Here is a 22,535-nt window from a genome sequence, read left to right on the forward strand (position 1 = left end):
AGCATTCGAAGTTTCAATGGTGATCTTTCTTAAAGGAGGTCAATATGCTCACCGAATTCAAAACCTCTGGTGAGTTGTGTCAAGTGTGTAGGAAGCATATTAACTTGTTGGCTGTTAGCACCCCTGGAAACATTTCTAAAGTGGTGTTTGAGCTTGATATTCAGGTTTATTGGACACCGCATTAAAGAGTTTAACAGAATAAGAGTAAGCTGGTCTTTCCTAAAGCAGAGTTTATCCAAGGGTGACCTTGTAGCCACCTGCATCAGGCTCATCCCCGTTGAGTCATTGAGTGCCCTCAACCCCCCTAAACTGTAAGCTCCTTATAGACAAGAATTATGTTTTATAGCTCTTGTTCCCCTTCCCTGTACCTAAACATGCCTGGAATAGAAGGTGCCTCTACGAACAGGTGTTGCTTTATTTTAAACTCCATTAAGTACATGTATATGTTCATTTCCCTGTTGGAAAGGAGGCTACATTCCACAGGATTCAAATATCAAGCCTTTAAACTTCCTTGAACCCATAGATATATAAATAGTTGCATAACTATCCTCCCTCTATACAACTCTAAGAGGATCATGTCAAAGTATGGTCATTAATTGTTTTTCATTGCAAACAGATAATAAGCAAAGTGAAAGGAACTTCTTCCACCAAAGTAAAGGCCAAAGTTCAAAAAGTCAAATGAATATGGGATTTGTTACTATTCTAAATAGTAAAGAACACTGACAAGAAATATCACAGTGCTGGTTGCTATTATCATCTTTTCATTTTCCATTCCAGTTGTTGATATTATCTTCATGGGATTGCACTGAAGTTATCAAGGTTTTTTAATAGTCAAATTAAAAAACGAAATCCCTTGAAATGCCAATAAAAAGAAAAATGAGTCAGAACATGAGAAAATGTTTTACACAAGTTGACAACATATATTCTTTGCTCATTTCTCTTTTTGAGACAAGTTCCATCTTATTCACACCCACATGTACAATAGACTGAATAAAATACAACCCCATCACTCGATGGTGATAAAAAAAGGAAAGACAAGCTGGTTCCGAAAATTCCTCTGTTTATTCCTAGTGTTGCATCTGGCAAAAAAGAGCATTTTGAAATATTCTCTAAGGTTTTGTATTTTATTTTATAATAATTTGCTTATTTATCTCAATGTAAATATTAAAAACGCATGAGAAATATTTTAACATTTGGCATTTGACTATTCCTATCTATTTCCTTAATGTTTCCTTTGCCTCGTATGATGATCTTTTGGGATAGACAGCACATACCACTCTCATACTCCCCAGACGCTACAGCCCCATACACATGCAAAATAGCTCGTGGGGATGTGTTAACATACACTTGGTTGAGGCAGGAAGGCTGTAGAATACATAGTTCTTACACCTCAACATTTTAAGTGTTTTTGGAAAGTAACCCTAGTTTGAGTGCAAGATCCATCGATTTATCAAATGCATTTCAGGTATACCTAGGTATGTCCAGTCAAATGGTAAGGCTATATTACTGGGAGACTATTTACATGAGCAAGTGAAAAGACATCAGTAAAAGAATATATTATAACCAAGAGTCAGATATAATACGTCAGTCAAATAGAATGTAGATCCCAGAAACATATCCACACATATAAGGACAACTGATTTTCCAACAGAGCTGCAAAGCCAATTTTGAGGAGAAAGGATAGTCTTCTTGACAAATGTTGCTGGAAGCATATTGCACACGGATATTGTGCATAGATAGCCATATGCAAAAGTATGACCTTTGATCCCTACTTCACACCATATAAAGAATTAGCTAAATGTAGATCAAAACATAAATCTCTAAAACTTGGACAAAATCTTTTTGACCTTGGGTTAAGCAAAGATTTCCTAGAGATGACACCAAAAACAAGACCCATAAACGAAAAAAAGTGATAAATTGGGTTTCATCTTTGGAAGCCATTATTAATAAAAGAAAAGCCACAGGTTGGAAGAAAATATTTACAAATTATATGCCTGAAAAGACTTGTGTCTCTAACACGTATAGAACTCTCAAAAGTCAGTAATTAGAAAAAATTTTAAAAATTAACAATATGGGTAAAAATATTTAAAAAGAGATCCTGCCAAGGAGGTGTACGGATGCAAATAAGCACATGAAGTTGCCCAATGTAATGAATTATTATCTAAATGAAAATGAAAGCCCCAGGAGATGCCACTACACACCTATTGAATGGCTAAAATTAGAAAAGTCCAAGCACACCAAGTATTGGTGAGGCAGTGTAGGAACTGGAAGTCTTTTACACTGCTAGTGGGAAGGAAAATGGTACAGTCACTTCAGTCAACAGTTTGACTGTTTCTTTATAAGTTGAACATACACCTACCGTATGATCCAGCCTTTCTGCACCTAGATATTTATGCAAGAAAAAGAAAGCATATGTTCATACAAAGACTTGTACGTGGATCATCATAGCATGTTTATTTTTAATAGACAGAATTGTAACAACCTCGGGCACCCATCAACAGGCGAATGAGTAAACATACTGTGGTATACTCATACAGTGAAACACTACTCAGCAAAACAAAGTGATCAACTATTGATACCCACAAAAATATGAGTTACTGTCAAAATAATTACATTGAGTGAAAGAAGCCAGATAAAAGAGTCCTCACTGTGTGAATCCATTTATATAAATTTCTAGAAAACTGCAAACACATCTCTAACGACAGAAAGCATATCAGTGGTCACTTGGGGATGTGGAGGGGTGGAATGTGAGGGAAAAAAAGGGGCTTTATGAATGAGGCATAAAAACACTTGCAAGTGATGGATATGTTCCTTTTCTTGATTGTGTTGGCAGTTCCATGGGCATATGCATATTTCAGAACTTAAATTGTGTTCTTTAAGTATGTGCAGTGTACTGTGTGTCTGTTCTGTTTAACAGAGCCATTACAAAAAGGCTAAGAACAGACGTTTGTCTCAACAAATAAATGTAGCAAAGAACAGAAAAGTCAAGTACAGTATGATCTCTGTCAGTTGAATTTTCCTATAGTTGATTTCCCTCAAAAAATATATTCCAGTTCTTAAAAGAGATGGGACTCTAGTAAAAGGTAAAAAAAAACTGGCAAAGCCATCAGCAGGGTGAGCTCCAGCTACTTTTCAATTGTGAGACACTAGGTGCACGGTGCAGACATGCTAGGGTGTTTGTTCTTCCTGCCCAATATCTTGGAGAGGATATTAAACACCCCCGTTAAATGCCTGCAAGTGATGGCCAGAGTGGAGTTTGGAGAATGATGGCTGTGATCTTTAATATGGTTGTGCCTTTGTAAAGAGTCTCACTCAGAATTTCCAGGGTAATTTTGGAGTCAACTTTTTTTTTGTTTTTTGGATGATATATATGTCTAACTCACCTCAAGAATATATCCACGTAGACTTGAACTCAGGGACCAGCTGGTGTAAATTTGTGTGGTTATCTCCTGACCTAACCTTTTAGCTTCTCTTTGTTCCTTGATTGTAGTTAAGCTTCATCTTGCCTCAGGGCCTTTGTATTTGCTGTTCCCATATTTTGGAAATATTATTTCCAGAAAAATTGTCCATAAATGATTCCTTTCTATTCTTTGGCACTCATCTCTTAAAGATATTTTTTCCTTGATTGTCCTACTAGCCTAACTCAGTCCCAATTTATCAGATTACCTTACTTCTTTCACAGAATAATAATCAAAACAAATATTATCTTTGGTGTCTCTTTGTATTTAAATGAACTTCTTCCCAAAGAACTCAAGCCCCACAGTGACAGAGGTTGTTACCTTTCGTATCCCTTATTCTGTGTCTGGCATGTAGTAATCACTCGAGGCCTGTTGACTGTGTAAAGAATATGTGAGTAGATGAACAGATTTGGAGTTATTTGAGGTTGCTCTTAATGATGGCTGGTGTTGGTGATTAAATTAAAACTGTAGGTTTTAGAGTTGGAAGTGATCTTGCTGAGTCTCACAGCTACGGCAAAACTCTCCCTACCGTAGCATCCCTGACAGATGATCAAGTGTGAGCTTGAATAACTGTATATGAAAGACCCTAGCCAGGGCAACCTCCTAGCTTTCTTGCCAGCAGGTCACAACCTTCCATGGGAGTTTGCTCCCTATTATTCAGCTGTAATTAGGAGAAAACGGTTTGATTTACCCAGAATCATCTTCTCTCAGTCCCCTTGTTCTAGTTCCTAGAGAATAGACAGGACAGAGTTTCCTCTAAATTACATCCTTTGGGTTTGCATTCCTGCCTGTAACAAAATAAGCACCGTGCTATGGCAAAATTCCCCTTGATTGTCTGCCACTTGTTGCTACATTGCTTGTTAGTGTTTAGAAATAATTTGTGTTAATGTTCCACATTATAATTGATGGAGTACAGAAATAAAAGAGATCTGGGGGTTATGTCAGAAGCAATCAGACAGATATTCTAACTTACCCTTTTAATGTATTTAATGCTGACACTGTGAGGAATTGAGTAGTATAGTCACCGCATTATTGCCATTGCTGAAAAAATGTATTTATGGTGAAATTTATGGTAACTTTGAAAGCATTAGCTGATGGGGGAATTGTCAGCTACATCTTAGAGCTCTGAGCATTTCTCAAAAAGTTGTGATACGAAACACCTCTGCCTTTTCTTGTATTTCTGTTATGTTCAGCTACTTCACAAAAAGCATTCTTCATATTCCTGAAATAATGATGGGCTTAGTTGAGATTCTTTTGGGTCCTAAGGGAACAACATGTGTGCATAATAGTGTCGAGTTACACCGAGCCTGGATGTTTGGCTCCAGACTGAAAGCCCCATGGAGTTGTTTTTTCACATCTGTTCACCCATGTGTATGAATGGGAGAAAACCAAAGTTCTGGTTTGTTCGATCAAGGGGAGCCACACTCCTTTTACTTTTGCTGTGACAAACAAGTAAAGAGGTGTAAAACATCTGAAAAGAGCCTCTTAGGGTTTGGTAGAACGCTTAAGTGGGATGTAGAGAATATACAACAAAAAGAAAGCAAGTGAGTACTGCTGGCAAAGTTTTTCAAGGACAGCTAACAAAATAATAATAGTAGTAACAACAATAGTAAGATTGATTTTAAAAGACTGAAGAGTGGCATGGATTCCTAAGCACTCTACCTGTATTAACTCCACGCCACAGCTCTGTAAAATGGGTGAGGTTATTAAGAGGAGGTTGTTTTTCAAAGAGGAAGTGAAACACAAAGAAGTAACACTCCTGAAGTCCCACCACTACTAAGTGGTGGAGCTGGGGAAAAAAGATCCAGGCAAATTAATTTCAGAGTTAGTGCTCTTAACCAGTAGTTTATGTCCCACAGGTGATATTTGCACATTTTGAAATCACTTTACAAATACTATTTTTACCCCTAAAGTACACAGGGAATACCCAGGGAAATTGGCATTATAATTATTTTGATCTCTTTGCCACTAATCTGTTAACTTTTGGCAGTTCAGTCTCCTTCCCCAAATTCTTAAAAATTCAGCCTACAATCCAAAACAATAAGGGCTAGTGAAAATAAATGTCTTGTAAATCCAGTTCAAGAGAGCAACTAAAAACTAAGGCCCCCAAGGATGTAAAAGAGAAAGCAAAAGAAAAGAAGAGACAAGAAGCCCAAACCTTATGATTAAGCTCCACGTTGTTAGGTAAAGGGGCATTTAATTAATGCTTCTTTAATACCTTGTGCACAGAGGCATGGCTCTACAGAAGCCAAGGAGTCTCCCTTTCATCACTGATTCATGGTATGCTTCTGGCAGGGTCACTTCCTTCTTTGAGCCTCAAAGCTTTTCATCAAGACAGTGAGGGAATTGGAACAAGGTTAGCTCTCACAAGCCAGCTCTCATGTTCTCTCATGTTACCTGTGAGTCTAGGCAAGTGCCGAATGTCTTTAACATGACAGATTATATTTTTTCTTAACCATTTCTCTTCTCCTGATTTTTATGTAATTTCTAATACATAGTAGAATAGTAGAAAAGAAAACATACCACACTGAGAAGTAACTGATACACTAACTTTCCATTCTCATTTCACTGCCAATTCAGCCAAAAGCCTTCTGTAGAATTCTGATGCAGACCATGAAAACACACTGTAAGTGTTCTAAAGTCTTTTCCATATTTGGTAGTCCTGTGATTTCCATTGGCAGAACTATCTTGGACTGTCATCTGAAAATCTATCAAAAAGAAATTAAGTAATAGGAATTCATATCAATGATATTGGAGAAAGAAATCCTTGAACTTATCTTACTGTGTGAACCTTCATCCATGTGCAAGATCAACAAGAAAGGTTCAACTTTAAAGGCAACATATCCCCATGAATAGAAGGGAGAACATAACACAAATAATATACAATGCTAATATTATGTATATACACATATATACAAGTGGTCTTGAAATATATTCCCAGATATTAATTGGATTAAAGTTTGGGGCAATAAAGCATTTTTTCTCATCGAGAACATTATTCTTTAAGGCACATACAGACACACATATCTGCCCTGCTGGCCTCTCACAGTTTCAGTTGATTCCAGTCATGTCCCCAGTTCATTTCCCCATATATTTATTCTCGAATTAGTGATTTTTGAACAGGTGTTCATCTCTTTAGAAATACCTGTGCCATGACCGCAGAGTACTCAGATTTCTTTTTGGCATTTGGTGGCATATGATGGGGAAAGTGACGAGTTGTATGACAGGAGAGGTACAAGGTGAACCTTAGAGTAAGTAAGACTTTATGCATAGTTCTTAATCCCAAAAGGAAAAGAGAAGGATAGCAGCGAAAGTCATTGGAATAAAGGATCTCTCAGATGAATCAGCATTAGGATAATTCATTGGTTACCGACTGTCCAGTCGTTTTAGGTTATAAAGTATTCCTGAGTGACTGCATCACTTTATGAAAGGATCTACCTAACTATAGCTTTCTTTTGCTGGAGTTAGTTTATATGGCAATAATATGCATAGAGAATGGCAATTGTGAATTCCTGTCTTCCCCAAATTGAAGACACTCGTTAAGGTACAAGTTTCCCCAAGACTGCAAATGATTTATCCGTACTATACTGACTGAAACTGTGTCTTACCATTCTTGTTTGTTAAAGGAGATAACAAGGCTAACTTTGAGTAGAGTAATAGCAAGATACTTAGAAAATACTTTCAGGTTAAGTTTTGTATGCAAAGTTCAGTGTTTACCCACCAAAAGCAAATCAGCTCATTTAGTATTGCAGGAAATGCCTTCATACTTTTTCATTGCCACTAAAGGAATTTAAAACACCTGTTGGATATATTCCCTCCTAGAATGCCATTTGTACACTTATTCCTAATAGGACCTGTTATTTTAAATGCAAACTCATATTAGAAGGCTCAGAATTGATACTCAGTATTTTTAGTGATCACATGGTTTAGGGTCCTCAGATTTGGGCTCAGACTTGCATTTCAAGCATTGCAAACTGAGCTTGTTAAATGATTTCCTTGCAACCAGGAAAAATTGTTTATCTGAATCTAAAGTCCCATTAAAGAAATGTGATAGTGGTGATAGTGGTTGATGAAGCAGACTAGCATAGCAGCTAGGGCAATTATGGACAAGTTACATTTAACCTCTCTGTGCCTCAGTTTCTTCCTCTGAAACTGAGTTTCTTCATCAATGGTGATAAATCTGGTACCAATCTGACAGAGTTATTGTAAGAAATGAAGGAGTTCACAAATTTCCTAAAGGCTTAATGTTTGGCTTGTCATTACTAAATGCTGGTAATTATTAGTAAAACAATATCCCTCTATTATTTATTATATCAAAATAATAATGATAAGGGCCTGTTATTTTAGTAGTTCTATTTTTTGGTCATATAGTTTAGACTAACTCATATTGTTTAAATGTGAAACCAAGAAGAAAAACAGTTTTGTTTTGTTTTTTTAACCTGGTCAAGGAACCCAAATCACCTAATTCAGAAATGTTTCTAACTTGGCATCTGCTTTGAATCTGTCACAGCCAGAGAAAGTTTATTGTCTCAGAAAGTGACAGCCTTGTATTTGTGTAGCATAAAAAAGAAGATACATGCTAGATAAGATATAGACCCCTTATCATAGTCATGCCACATAGAGTGCAAAACTATTCCTGCTGGGTTCACACATTGTGATCCAGAGCCTGCCATTGCCTATTATCAGGAGCAGGAAAGCATAAGAACCGTATGTGCTTGCCCTTAAGTTGGTCTACAACACAGATACTGTCAATCAGCCTCTGATAGTACCCTCCCCGTGGACAAACTTCTGTGCTCTTTTGAGCATGATCAGATGGAGTCTACCATCAGTGTGGTGGGAATTCACTTGGCTTCAAGTGTGTCCACGTTGAAGGGTGAAATTAACAAATACTAACCAAATTTGTGGCTGTCCAAACTAGGAAAATAGTTAAAGAATCAGGACATGAAGAATCAGGCAAATACTCGTTTGGTGTCAACCCAATAAAAAAGCTTCTTGGTGAGAAAAAAGTTGCCAAAGATGAAAGCCCAAAATAGTGCTACTTTAGCCTAACCACAGTGTCAAAGCAAATAACACACATACACACAAACGCAAAAGGAAGCCCTCTTCACACTAATGCCCCGAAGTCCTTTATGGGTCTTCAAATTGAGCAGATTAGGTAGGTTGTCCTTTACGGACTGGGTCCACCTAACAAGACTGCTTACTAACAGAATATCTCTGTTTTGTCATTTAATAGACATCCCAAACTTAATATACCTTGCAATCAAATACACACATAGTCACTCATGCTTTTCCTGTAGACTTTCCAAAACAGAAAAGGGCAGCTCCATTCTTCCTGGTGCTCAGTTACAAAATGTGATTCATCTTTGACTTTTTCCTTTCTCTCTCCTGTCACATCCAATACAGAAGCAAAATGTGTCGGCCCTATCTTTGAGATAGAACCAGAATTTGACAGTTTCTCGATTTTTCCACTATTACCACTCGGGATTAAGATTTCGTTGTCTGTCATCTTAATTATTATCCCTCTGAAATGTGTCCTTAACACAGTGGCCGGAGAACCCTTTGAGAATCTAAGTCAGAAGAATTATGTGACTTCAGTGTCTTCCCCTTCATCATAGTTGAAGCTGAAGTTCTTAAAATGCTGGAAAGTTGCTACATGATTACCCTCCACATTATATATTTGATCTCATCTCCTCTACCTCTACTCCTTGCTCACTCTTTTCCAAACACCTTATACTCTTTAGTCCTTGATGTTCAACAAGTATAGTAGGCAGACATTTTCACTTGCTATTCCCTTTACCTGAATTGCTGTTCTCTTTACTATCTACAGTACTCATCCACTCACGTTTTTAGGTCTTTTCTCAAATATCACCATCTCCATTATGAGGCCTTGCTTGGATTCCCTGTAATAACCTGCAGCCCCACTAATACACACTACCTCCTTAGAAGCCTCCCTTCTGCTGTAGAATCTGTTGAATGAATGAATGGAGTGAGCTATGTCTAATTTCCAAAAAAATAAACATCAGCCGTAAACACTTGTTGAGAGACGCGTTCAGGGTATAAAGAATAAAAGAAGTGTAAATTCAGGCCTTACCATTCACCATCCATTCCCTCAGGGTTCTGCTATGGTGTATCTTTGAATAAAAAGCACAATTTGATAAGACTAATTAATAGCTTAAATTCATTAGACTCCCAAACCTTTTATAGTAGAAATGTGATAAAAATTGTGTCAGAGATTCTCAACAAAATGTTAGCAAACTGAAGCCACAAAAGTATAAAAACAATTATATACCATGACCAAACGGGATTTGTGTCAGGTATGTAAGGCTGGTTCAACATTTGAAAATTAATTAATATAATCCATCCAAGACAAAAAAGGGAAAAAAAAACATGTAAATACATGCAGAAGAAGCATTTGACAAAATCCAGTGTGTACTCATGAGAAAAACTCTCAGTAAACTAAGAATAGAGAGGGACTTTCTTAACTTGATAAATACGATCTACAAAAAAACCAATAGCTAACATCATACTTACTGGAGAGAAACTCAATGCTTTCCCACTAAGATTAAGCACAAGGCAAGGATGTCCTCCTTTATTATAACTTTTCAGTATTGTGCTGCAAGTCCTTGCTAATGCAATAAGGCAAGAAAAGGAAATAAACGGTGTACAGATTGAGAAGGAAGACATAAAGCTGTCTTTGTTCACAGGTGACATGATCATCTATGTAGAAAATCTTAAAGAGTTGACCCAAAATTCCTGTAACTAATAAGTGAGTATAGCAAGGTTGCAGGATCCAAGGTTAATATACAAAAGGTAATTGCTTTCCTATATACCAATAATGAGCAAGTGGAATAGGTTTAAAAAAACCCCACACTATTTACAATAGCACTGCCAAAAATGTATACTTCAGTATAAATCTAATAAAATAAGTACAACCTCTATAGGAGGAAAACTACAAAACCATGATGAATGAAGTCAAAGAATAACTAAATAAATGGAGAGATATTGCATGTTCATGAATAGGAAGACTCGGTATTATCAAAATGTCAGTTCTTTCCGACTTAATCTATAGAAATTCAGTGCGATCCCAATCAAAATCTCAGCAAGTTATTTTATGGATATTGGCAAACTGATTCTAAAGTCCATATGAAGAGACAAGAGACCCAGAATAGCTATCACCTCATTGAAGAAGGACAAAGTTGAAGGGATGACACTACCCAGCTTGAGGACTTATTATGAAGGTGCAGTAATCAAGACAGGGTGGTATTGGTGAAAGAACAAATAGATCAATGGAACAGAATAGAGCCCCAAAATAGACCCACATAAATACAGTCAACTGATCTTTGGCAAAAGAACAAAGGCAATACAATGGAGCAAAGATAGTCTTTTCATCAAATAGTGCTGAAACAACTGGATGTCCATAGTAAAAAAAAAAAAAAAAATCTAGACACAGACTTTATATCCTTCATAAAAATTAACTCAAAATAAACCACAGACCTAAATGTAAAACACAAAACTGTAAAACTCCCAGAAGATAACATAGGAGAAAACCTAGATGACCTTGGGTATGGCAATGAATTTTAAAATATAACACCAAAGGCACAATCCATGAAAGAAAGAATTGATAAGCTAGACTTCATTAAAATAGAAAATTTCTGCTCTGTGAAAATCACTATCAAGATAATGAAAAGACAAGCCACAGAGTGGGAGAAAACATTTGTAAAAGACGCATCTTGTTAGGGTAAAGTGGCAACTTGCAAGCTTCTTACATGTGCAACTGGTGTAATTTATTTTGGTATGTAGTGTGAGGTACAGACTTTAGTTTTCAATGGGTGTGTAGTTTTCTAGGCATCAATTTTAAAGATTATAACTTGACTTTATCACAATCAAACTTCCCAGACATACTTAGAACTATTTGTGGATATTCTTTTCTGTTTAATTTGTATATGTGTTCATTCATGTAGTAATGCTACAATGTTTGAGTTGTAGTGGCTTTATAGTTAAGTTATATAGCTGCCTGCTAATTAACAGATACTCAACTTCTAATAAAGTTTATTACTTGTACCTGAATGCCTCCAGATTATGTTCTTCATTCAGACTCTTTACTATTCACTCAATATAAATTCAGAGCTGATATACATTAAAAACTGAACTAAGGTGGCTAACATTTTTTAGTTTTCATCTATATTCCTAGATTTAAAATATGAGAAAGTAATAGAATGCAACATTTTTAAAAACCTCTAATGACTCACATTTTCTATCTCTAATTAAAACAGAATACCCTGTGGAATATCTTTGCATCATTTACCCGGTTTCATTAATTCTGGCTGCTGAAGTTAATTTAAATTCACTCTGGTAAAATGAGAGCTCAGTATAAGCTTTTAGCATACTCAGTGAGACTTACAAATAGTCATCTGCTAGGTGGTAAACAGTAAACAGTCTTGTTTATTGCAAATAATCTTAGCCAATAAATGTTATTTATGCTCCATTTAAGAGTAAAGATATTAATCTGAGATCACAAAACGATCTTTTTGTTAAAGCTAAAAGCAATTCTGCTTTAATTAGTTGCAAATGCAAATATTACCCAACTTCTTTCTCCTTCTTTGATAGTTGTATAGAAATAAAACTAAATACAAGAATGTAAGCCAAACCCACTACAAATGAAACTGCACTACAGGCCCAGTATCTTCAGTGATTTCTAGATGATTTCTATGCTCAAACCTTCATTCTATTCTCTTTTCCTCAACAGAATTTTTTTTTTTTTTTGGTTTTGAGTAACTTTTATTACACAAGGGATTCATATTCTTTATGGAGAAATCATGTAATCAAATAATCCAAAAATAGATTTAAAAGCAGCCATAATTCCACCTCTCAGATATATTATCACTGTATCTATTTTATAGTATAGCTTTCATATATATTTTTTTAACATCTTTATTGGAGTATAATTGCTTTACAATGTTGTGTTAGTCTCTGCTGTATAACAGTGCCTCAGCTGTACGTATATATATATCCCCATATCCCCTCCTTTTTGCGTCTCCCTCCCACCCTCCCTATCCCACCCCTCTAGGTGGTCACAAAGCCCCGAGCTGATCTCCCTGTGCTATTTGGCTGCTTCCCACTAGCTATCTATTTTACATTTGGTAGTGTATATATGTCCATGCCACTCTCTCACTTCGTCCCAGCTTACCCTTCCCCCTCCCCATGTCCTCAAGTCCATTCTCTACGTCTGCGTCTTTATTCCTGTCCGGCCCCTAGGTTCTTCAGAACCTTTTTTTTTTTTTAAGATTCCATATATATGTGTAAGCATACGGTATTTGTTTTTCTCTTTCTGACTTACTTCACTCTGTATGACAGACTCTAGGTCCATCCACCTCACTACAAATAACTCAATTTCGTTTCTTTTTATGGCTGAGTAATATTCCATTGTATATATGTACCACATCTTCTTTATCCATTCATCTGTCGATGGACACTTATGTTACTTCCATGTCCTGGCTATTGTAAATAGAGCTGCAATGAACATTGTGGTACATGACTCTTTTTGAATTATGGTTTTCTCAGGGTATATGCCCAGTAGTGGGATTGCTGGGTCGTATGGTAGCTCTATTTTTAGTTTTTTAAGGAACCTCCATACTGTTCTCCATAGTGGCTGTATCAATTTACATTCCCACCAACAGTGCAAGGGGGTTCCCTTTTCTCCACACCCTCTCCAGCGTTTATTTTTTGTAGATTTTTTTGATGATGGCCATTCTGACTGGTGTGAGGTGATAGCACTCTTGAAGATGGAGAGGAAAGAGTGAATTTTAAAAAATAATAATTCTTAAATATTTTAAATAAAGATTTTAAGAGATATTTCCACAACTTTATTCATAGTAGCACAATTTACAATAACCAGGAGGTGGGAGCAACCTAAGCATCTATCAGTGGATGAATGGATAAACAGAATGTGTTATATACAAACAATGGAATATTATACAGCCTTAGAAAGGAAGGCAATCCTGACACATGCTACAACATGGATGAAACTTGAGAACATTAGGCTAAATGGAACAAGTCAGTGACAAAAAGACAAATTTCATTTATATGAATTATCTAATGTACTGAAATTCATAGAAATGGAAAATAGAATAGCGGCTGAGAAGAGGCAGAAAAGGAGAGTTGTTGTTTAAAGGGCATAGAGTTTCAGATTTGCAGGATGGAAAAGTTCTTTACTTAACACTACTAAACTGTGACCTTAAAAATGGTTAAGATAGTAAATTTTATGTTATGTGTATTTTAACACAATAAAAAAGAAAAATAGTAACAATGATCAATGAAACAAATATTGCTAAATGTTAATTATTGAATGTAGATACTAGATGAATGTGTGCTCATTTTATCATTCTTTCAACTTTTCTGTATGATTGAAAATTTCACAATAAGAAATTGAAAAAGAAAAGAAGTATTTATTGTATAATTACATTTACATGAAATATCTAGAGTAGGAACATTTATAGAGACACAAAGTAGACTAGAGGTTGCCAAAGGTTGAGGGAGGGGGAAGAGTTTGAGGTGATGAAAAACATGTGGAAACAGATCATGGTGATGGCTGCACAACATTGTGAATGTAACCATGGCACAAAATTCCACACCTAAAAATCATTTAAATTGCAAATTTTATGTTACATATTTACCAAAAATTTAAAAATAGACTGAGCATGTAATAGGCATTTTAGTTTTTAGAATTTCAATACTAGCTTTTCCCAGTTTCAAAGTAGTAGCTTCAATATTCTTTCCACATTATTATGGACCATTCATTGAAATTCCGGTCCATGGTTATCAATGCTGTTACAGTACATTGTGAATTATCAGAGAAACAGTCAAATTATTGTACAATGTACCTTGTGATTGTAATCAACAGACTTAGGGGCTTCTTTGTTGCCATAATAGATTTTTTTTTTTTTTTTTTTTTTTTTACTTTTTGGCCACAGCCCGAAGCATGTGGGATTAGTGCCCCAACCAGGGATCAAACACATGCCTCCTGCATTGGAAGTGGGGAGTCTTAACCACTGGACCGCCAGGGAAGTACCTAAACTTATTTTTAGTTGACTGCTCTGCTACAGTAATTAAGACATATTATACTGGCTCAGGGATAAAGAAAAGACCTATTGATCAGAAAATAGAGCCTAGAAAGAAACCAATACCTAAACGGACAGTTTATGCAGGGACATAAAAATAAGTTTGGATCCTGCTTCACATCAAAGGGAAAAGTAAATTTCAGGAGGGTTCATATTTCTAATGTAAAAGCCAATACTGAGGGCCTCCCTGGTGGTGCAGTGGTTAAGAATCCACCTGCCAATGCAGGGCACACGGGTTTGAGCCCTGGTCCGGGAAGATCCCACATGCTGCGGAGCAACTAAGCCCGTGAGCCACAACTACTGAGCCCATGTGCCACAGCTAGTGAAGCCCACGCGCTTAGAGCCTGTGCTCTGCAGTAAGAGAAGCCACTGCAATGAGAAGCCCGTGCACCGCAACGAAGAGTAGCCCCGAATCGCTGCAACTAGAGAAAGCCCACGCCTGGCAACGAGGACCCAATGCAGCCAAAAATAAATAATAATAAATAAAATAAATTTTAAAAAAAAATTTTTAAAAGTCAATACTGAGAATTCTTCAGTCTGAAGTACTATGGGTTTCATAAAAAAAGACCTACTGAGTACAAGCCAGTATGGAAAGTATTAACAAACTTTAACTACATAATTAAAATGTTCACACCAAAAAAAAAAAAAAGCTGTATAGGATATCTAAAAAGAAGTCATACACTTAAAGGAGAAATTTGCAATGCATATAACAAATACTAATATCCCTATTATGTAAAGAATTCATATGAATCAATAAGAAAAAGTTAAACAACTCAGTAGAAAGATCACAAATAGATATTTAACAGAAAGGAAAATAAATGTGTGATATGACAACTGATGAACTAATTTTTACAACAAGCAAACTGTCACAATAAATGAAAAGATGTTGGTGATAATATGAATTACCAGAAACTTTTAATGTGTGTATAAATTGGTTCAACCACTTAAGAAAACTCTTAAATACCCAAAGGAGAATATGTATTTCCTTTACACAATAATTCCATGACAAGTATAAAACACTCTCTCACTGCTACCATGAGATGTGTAAAAGAATACTCACACGGAATCATTCATAACAGCAGAAAACTAGCTGCAAGCAGACTACCTTTCCATCAGCATTATAAAGCATATCTATTTTGAAAAGTCACCATACATAATGTAAAAATACAGAATATTGTAAATTAATTAGTTACTAATACACACCAAAACACAAAAATGCAATAATTAGAAAAACGATCAGGATAAAAAATTTAAACGTTTCAATTAAAACATTTTGGAAAGAGGAAAATCTATTAATTGCAGAAACCTAAATACAGGAGTGGTAAGACAATGACATTTAATCCTATTACCAGTTTTACAGTGCAAATATGACCAAATAATGACAAATTCATAGGAGTTAAACTAATAGAAGAACATCAAAGAAAAGGATCAGTAAAAAAATTCAGGATTCTGTTTGTCACTGGAGGGGAGGGGGTGATGCAAGTGGGAGAACAGTTGCATTCTATAATGACGGCATTGCTTTAACTTCGGGATAGGTATGTGCATGGTTATTATGTTACTATTCCTGCAGAACTACACATAGGTTTTTGTTTTTGTTTTTTTACACATAGGTTTTAAGCTCTCCTTTGTATATGATATTTTAACAAGTAAAATTGAGGAAAGGCCCTTCCATAGTCTTAATTCTAAATATATTTCCCAGTTCTTCTAATATGGGTCATGCAGCTTAGACTTTAGAGGTCATCAGAATCTCCAAAAGTACTTATTAACAGTTCTATAATCCCTTACATGTCTCCCCAGAGGTTCAAAGTCAGTGGTTCTTGCTGGAGGTCAGGGAAACCTCAGTATGAACAAAGGTCTCAGGTGATTCATCTCTGCAGCTGTTCTGTGGACATCAATGGAGGAAGCTCTGCACTAGAGTGAACAGGAGTGCCAGGCAGGGAGCTGTTTCCCAGGCTGGTGCTGAAAATAAAACCACCCCTCAACCACCAGTGAACAGAAGGTTCTTCACCCACTCTCTTGACTCTCCCTTGACAGCTCCACTGTTTTCACCTCATCCACAGAGATGGTTCTGACTGATGGCCTCTTGTTTCTGTGCTTCTGGGGAAAGTGATCCTGCTTATCTTGCCAGCTTCCCTTTCTCCTCTTGTCTTATTCTCAACATCTCCTTGTCAAAGGAAAGTAGTTCTCCATAGAATAAGACACATTTAATAATTTTCCATGAAGGCCCTAAGTCTGCACCCAATCTGCTAAGACATCAATGATACAATTAATTTTATTCAAGGATGTTTCTCTATGTGGACTCCACTAGAGATGTGTAAGAAACAAAGCAATAGGGACTTCCCTGGTGGTGCAGTGGTTAAGAATCCGCCTGCCAATGCAGGGGACACGGGTTCAAGCCCTGGTCCAGGAAGATCCCACATGCAGCAGAGCAACTAAGCCCATGCGCCACAATTCTGGGTTCCATATTGTTGATAAATCTGATGGAAAAGATGTGGTCCCTAGTCCAGCAGCAGGAGTATCACCAGAGGTGAACACCAATTTGGGAAGGGAAGTAATGGAATAGAGGGATGCTTTCCATATGCTTGTTATTTTGTTATTTTGAAAAAAGACCTGAAGTTAATAAAGCAGTGTCAACATTTGTTAATTCTGGAAAGGATCTAGGAATGGTCATTTAAAAAATTACACTATGCTGTTCTGATTATTTATAACATTTGGTAACTTTATTAGGAGAAACGTGTAGTCACGCTGATGAAGCTAACTGGATTGGCACCTCCTTTCTCAGAGACCTCACAGCCTGGCAACAGAGATAACACAGAGCTGTGTTAAAAACACAGAACTAGAAGATACAGTAAAACTGCCCAAGCCTCCTCCCTGAAACCACTACAAAAATGAAGTTAAATGCCCGCAAAGTTGAAAACAATCACCATGTTTGTAAATGAGCATATTCCTGCTGAGAAAGAAAAGAGTCTTTGCCATTGTGGAGAGAGAGTAGGAGACTGACAGAATGAGAGCTCTTTGAGGATTGCAGGAAAGGTACAAGGAAACATGTCAAGATGGGAGACAGGCAAGAGGCAAATGGATGCCTTGGTTCTAATCATTTTATGCATGTCCTTTCCTCACAGTTTCCCATGGATAAACTTGTAGTAAAACACCTGCCCTGATTTCCAAACATTAACAAAGGGACATTTTGCTACCTGGATGACTTCACTGTGCAATGATGGAATCTCTCCTAGAGATGCAATGATGCATCTCTGCTAGGTGTTCAGTGATGGAGACTGAAGTTCTATAAGAGGAGAGGGACTGAGTGAAGCTCCAGGCTCCTGGGCAAGAGGGCTTATCTCCAGGAGGAGGTACAGGTGTGCTGTTTCTTTACCAGGGAAGTGCTGTTGAGTGTGGTTTTCACAATTTGTAGTCTCTGTACCTCTGGAGGACCAATATCCAAAGCTCCTCATTAGCCAAACAATTTCATCATCATTCTGATGCCAGTGCAGTACAAATCCTTAAAGGCCAAGAAGACATAATGGAAAAATTCAGGGTGGTTGATTCCCTGATGCTATGAAGCCAGGTGTTCATCATTCACTGCTCCACCTCTTTCTGTTCACATGTATTTCACATACAGTGCAAATGTGGACACACCATTCTTCTCTAACTGGACTCTAGTATTCTTTTTTTAGATACAACCAATGGCATATCTATGCAATCAATGATATCAGGAAGCCTGGTTATAATTGTAGGTTATGAAGTTATTTATTTATTCATTCATTCATTCATTCATTCATTTCAGCCATATAAGAAGGAATGAAATTCTGACACATTACAACATGGATAAACCCTAAAAACATTATGCTCTGCGAAATAAGCCAGACAAAAAAAGGACAAATATTGTATGATTTCAGTTATAAGGTACGTAGAATAGGCAACTTCATAAGGGCAGAAAGTAGACTGGTGGCTACAGGGGAGAGGGTGAGAAGGATTGATTTTTGAGAGTGCTGGAATATATTAAAAGTTGTTTATTTCTATACTGAGTAATCAAAGCACGTTGATATTGATGGAGTGAATAAGGTCACATGTGGAGACATTTCATTGGAAGTTTATTTGCCCTGCTTTCTTCTTCACTATATTGAAAGAACAATTCTGAATTTTCATTCTTGAAAATTGTTTTAGTGGCTTTTTTTTTTTCTGTATTAACTTTTTTATTAGTGGCTTATTTTTAAAGTGCTTAAACTCCTGTCTCTACCTTTTGGATTGTATTAGTCTCTCAGGTGCTCAACTCCTCTGAGGTCATAAAAATATCTTTGTATATTGTCTTCCAAAATATTTAATCACTTTGACTTTTGCTTAACATTGGAATGATTTTTGTTTGTTTTTGTCTAGAGAGAAAGATGTTATTTATCAGTTTCAATTCCCTTTTTTTGAGTTTTTTAAATTGTGGTGAAATAGATATAAAATTTATCATTTCAGCCATTTAAAGTGTTCAATTCCATGGCACTAAGAACATTCACAATGTTGTGGGACCACCACCATTACCCATTTCCTGAACTTTTTCATCACCCTCAACAGAAATTCTTTACGCATTCAACAATAACTCCGGGGAATACCCTGTCAGTCCAGTGATTAGGACTCAGCGCTTGGCCTGGGTTCAACCCCTGGTCAGAGAACTAAAATCCCACAAGCCATGATGTGCACGGCCAAAAATAAACAAACAAAAAACAATAACTCCGCATTTCATTCTTTTCTTAGAGCTTTCAAAAGGAGCCCAACACTTTGACTTTAGCGCAATGTAGCTGATTTCAGGCTTCTGATTTCCAGGACTGCAAGAGAATACATTTGTGTTGTTTTAGGATACTAAGCTTGTGGTAATGTGTCACAATGACAATAGGAAACTAATACAGGATATATGTCCCAAATCAGGGTGATAATAAAAACAATGTCTTTTGGGTGTCTCCTTGGAAAGATTCTTTCTGCATTGCAAAGAGACCTAAGGAGAGGCAGCCAGTTTTCTGTTTCTGGTTATTGTGTCTGAAATGTCCCTGCACAGCTATAGGCATTGATGACCATCAGGGGAACAGCCTTAGGAAGAAGGCTTAGGCAGAATGAAATGCAGCCCTGTGTTTTTGTGCCTAGACCTATCTGACCTCTAAAGTCATTGTTAGAAAAGATGATAAAGTGATCATTTATCATTTCCTTATGAGAGTCGAGACTTTTGCCTTATTATTGCTGAAGGCATGCATGTATTCTCACTGAGAGAATCGAAGTGTCTCAGATCTTCCAAAATTGTAAATATAATTATGCCAATTTTGCAGATGAGGAAACTGAGCTTAGAGGGTTCAAGTAAACTGTCAAAGGTCACACAGCTACTGTTTAACAGAGGTAGGATTCAAACCCAGGTGGTCTGATTCCAAAACTCTCACCCCCCAGAAATATAAAAATAAAATAAAAAAGAAACACCAAAAAATTTTCTTTAATTAAAAACAAATTCTCAGGGTTTCCCTGGTGGTGCAGTGGTTGGGAGTCTGCCTGCCAATGCAGGGGGACACGGGTTCGAGCCCTGGTCTGGGAAGATCCCACATGCCGCGGAGCAGCTGGGCCCGTGAGCCACAATTACTGAGCCTGCGCGTCTGGAACGTGTGCTCTGCACCAAGAGAGGCCGCGATAGTGAGAGGCCCGCGCACCGCGATGAAGAGGGGCCCCTGCTTGCCACAACTAGAGAAAGCCCTCGCGCAGAAACGAAGACCCAACACAGCCATAAATAAATAAATAAATAAATTTTTTTTTAAAATGGTCCACATCAAAAAAATCTTTAAAAAAAACCAAAAAAACAAATTCTCACCCTTAACCATCTGATATCTGGTCTTAAGTATTTCAAGAAGGTGGTCAGACTTGCTGGACCTCTCCTTAATTTATTTCTCTGTGTTATATTCCAGCAGTGTAAGCCCAAAGCAACTGGAAATCAATGGAAAGATGATATTCTAGAGATGAGTTTCCTCAAAGCCCCCATCATAGCCTTGTTCCTCAGACTACAGATAAAGGGGTTCATCATAGGGGTAACCACAGTGTACATCACTGATACTACTGCACTCTTCCTGGAGGAGTGAGTGGCTGCAGAACTAAAGTACACCCCAAAACCTGTCCTGTAAAACAAGGAAACAACTATTAAGTGTGACCCACAGATGGAAAATGCCTTATCCTTTCCACCAGCTGACAGGATTTTCAGGACAGAGGAGACAATTCGAGTATAAGAGAAAATTATCCCAGAGAGAGGAATGACGCCCAACAGGCTGGTCACTAACTGCACGAGGATATTATTGATGAGGATATCAGAATAGGCAAGTTGGAGAATATTAGCTAGTTCACATAAAAAGTGGGGAATTTTTAGTTCTGTGCAAAAGGACAGCCGCAGTGCCATCAAAGTGTGGAGCAGGGCATCCAGAACACTAAAAAAGAAGGAGATCAGAACCAGCCCGCAGAGCTTGGGGTTCATGATGACATTGTACCTCAGTGGGTGACAGATGGTCACAAATCGATCATAGGCCATCTTGACCAGAATTCCATTTTTCAGTCCAGCAAAAGTCAGGACAAAGCAGATTTGGGTGAGGAATCCTGTGTAACTGGTGGATTCGCTCTGTGTCTGGATGTTCACTAGCATCTTTGGGATTGTGGTGGTGGTGAAACAGATGTCAGTGAAAGACAGGTTAGAGAGGAAGAAGTACATGGGAGTGTGGAGGTGGGAGTTATAGATACTGGCCAGGATGATGAGCAAGTTACCAAGCACAGTGACCACGTATATGGACAGGAACAGGCAGAATAGGAGGGGCTGCAGTTCTGGATCCCCTGACAATCCCAGAAGGAGAAATTCTGCAGTATCAGAGAGGTTTCCTGGTTTCATATTGTCAATGGGTCTGTTAGAAAGACGGTGACAAGAAAACAAAACTTCAGAGAAACTTCCTTAATCTTGTCCATATTTTGAAACCAATCAGTTACAGGTCTTTTCTCCTGCTTCCTTCTCTCCCCTCTTCTTTCCTCTCCTTTTCTTGCTTTACATTCCCACAAAACTTCGCCCCACACCACCCCGTCCCAAGCTTTTACAGTCCATCTATTCTTTGTCAAGTAGGGGTATGTACTCACAGGAAGATAGTCATGGAATGTTGTCTTCTCCCTTAAGATGCCTCCGAGCAAATAACTCCAGAATAAAATTATTAAGACTGTATTCTAGAATACAGTTTGGGAAAATGCAGTCTGTGGACAAAATTCTGCCTGCTGCTTATTTCAGTAAATAAAGGTTTACTGGAACACAGCCATTTGTTTATTTATGGTCCATGGCAGCTTCCCCGCTACAACGTCTGAGTTGAGAATACTTGTGACAGAGACCGTATAGCCCACACAACCTAACACATTTACTATTTAGCTCTCTACTGAAAAAGATGTGCCTACTTCTAGTCTAGAATCTTGACTAAATTTAGGTTCAATTTTTGGCAAACATCCTTAAATATATTCATGAGGAAGAACACATTGCCTCTTTGTCTTCTTGTAATAATTATTGCCTAGATCTATTAATTCACCAGGAGTTACAAAATGCTGACATTTTAATTCTTTATTCAGTTATTGGCTGAAATACTTCCATAAAGAGGAAATTTCCCGAATCAGATAGGTGGATTTCTGGGAGTTCCCTGGTGGTCTAGTGGCTAAGACTCCACTCTCCCAACGCAGGATGCCTGGGTTCAATCCCTGGTCAGGAAACTAGATCCCACATGCCGCAGCTGAAGATCCCGCACCGGCAATGAAGATCCCTCGTGCTGCAACTAAGACCTGGCGTAGCCAAATAACTAAATAAATATTTTGTAAAAAATAGATTGATTTTTTTTTTAAAACATCTTTATTGAAGTATAATTGCCTTACAATAGTGTGTTAGCTTCTGCTTTATAACAAAGTGAATCAGTTATACATATACAATATGTTCCCA

The 22,535-nt window shown here is 37.4% G+C and overlaps 1 protein-coding gene and 1 pseudogene across 2 annotated transcripts in view; one reads left to right on the plus strand and one right to left on the minus strand.

Moving 5' to 3' along the window:
• The window catches only part of LOC309624622 (olfactory receptor 7A10-like), a 95,458-nt pseudogene that overhangs the window by 37,427 nt on the left and 35,496 nt on the right, over positions 1 to 22,535 (plus strand). The window lies entirely within an intron of this gene.
• On the minus strand, positions 10,871 to 22,429 carry LOC309624623 (olfactory receptor 7G3-like). The gene has a single exon (XM_082382910.1). It carries the CDS (start codon positions 21,459 to 21,461, stop codon positions 20,526 to 20,528), a length of 936 nt encoding a protein of 311 aa, XP_082239036.1. The 5' UTR covers positions 21,462 to 22,429; the 3' UTR covers positions 10,871 to 20,525.

The sequence above is a fragment of the Balaenoptera borealis genome (genome assembly GCF_965194805.1).
Source record: "Balaenoptera borealis genome assembly, chromosome: 2".
Lineage (NCBI taxonomy): Eukaryota > Metazoa > Chordata > Mammalia > Artiodactyla > Balaenopteridae > Balaenoptera > Balaenoptera borealis.

What these genes read in the sequence shown, in the direction of transcription:
- LOC309624623 (XM_082382910.1), bottom strand. Translation starts at nt 21,461, where the DNA reads ATGAAACCAGGAAACCTCTCTGATACTGCAGAATTTCTCCTTCTGGGA.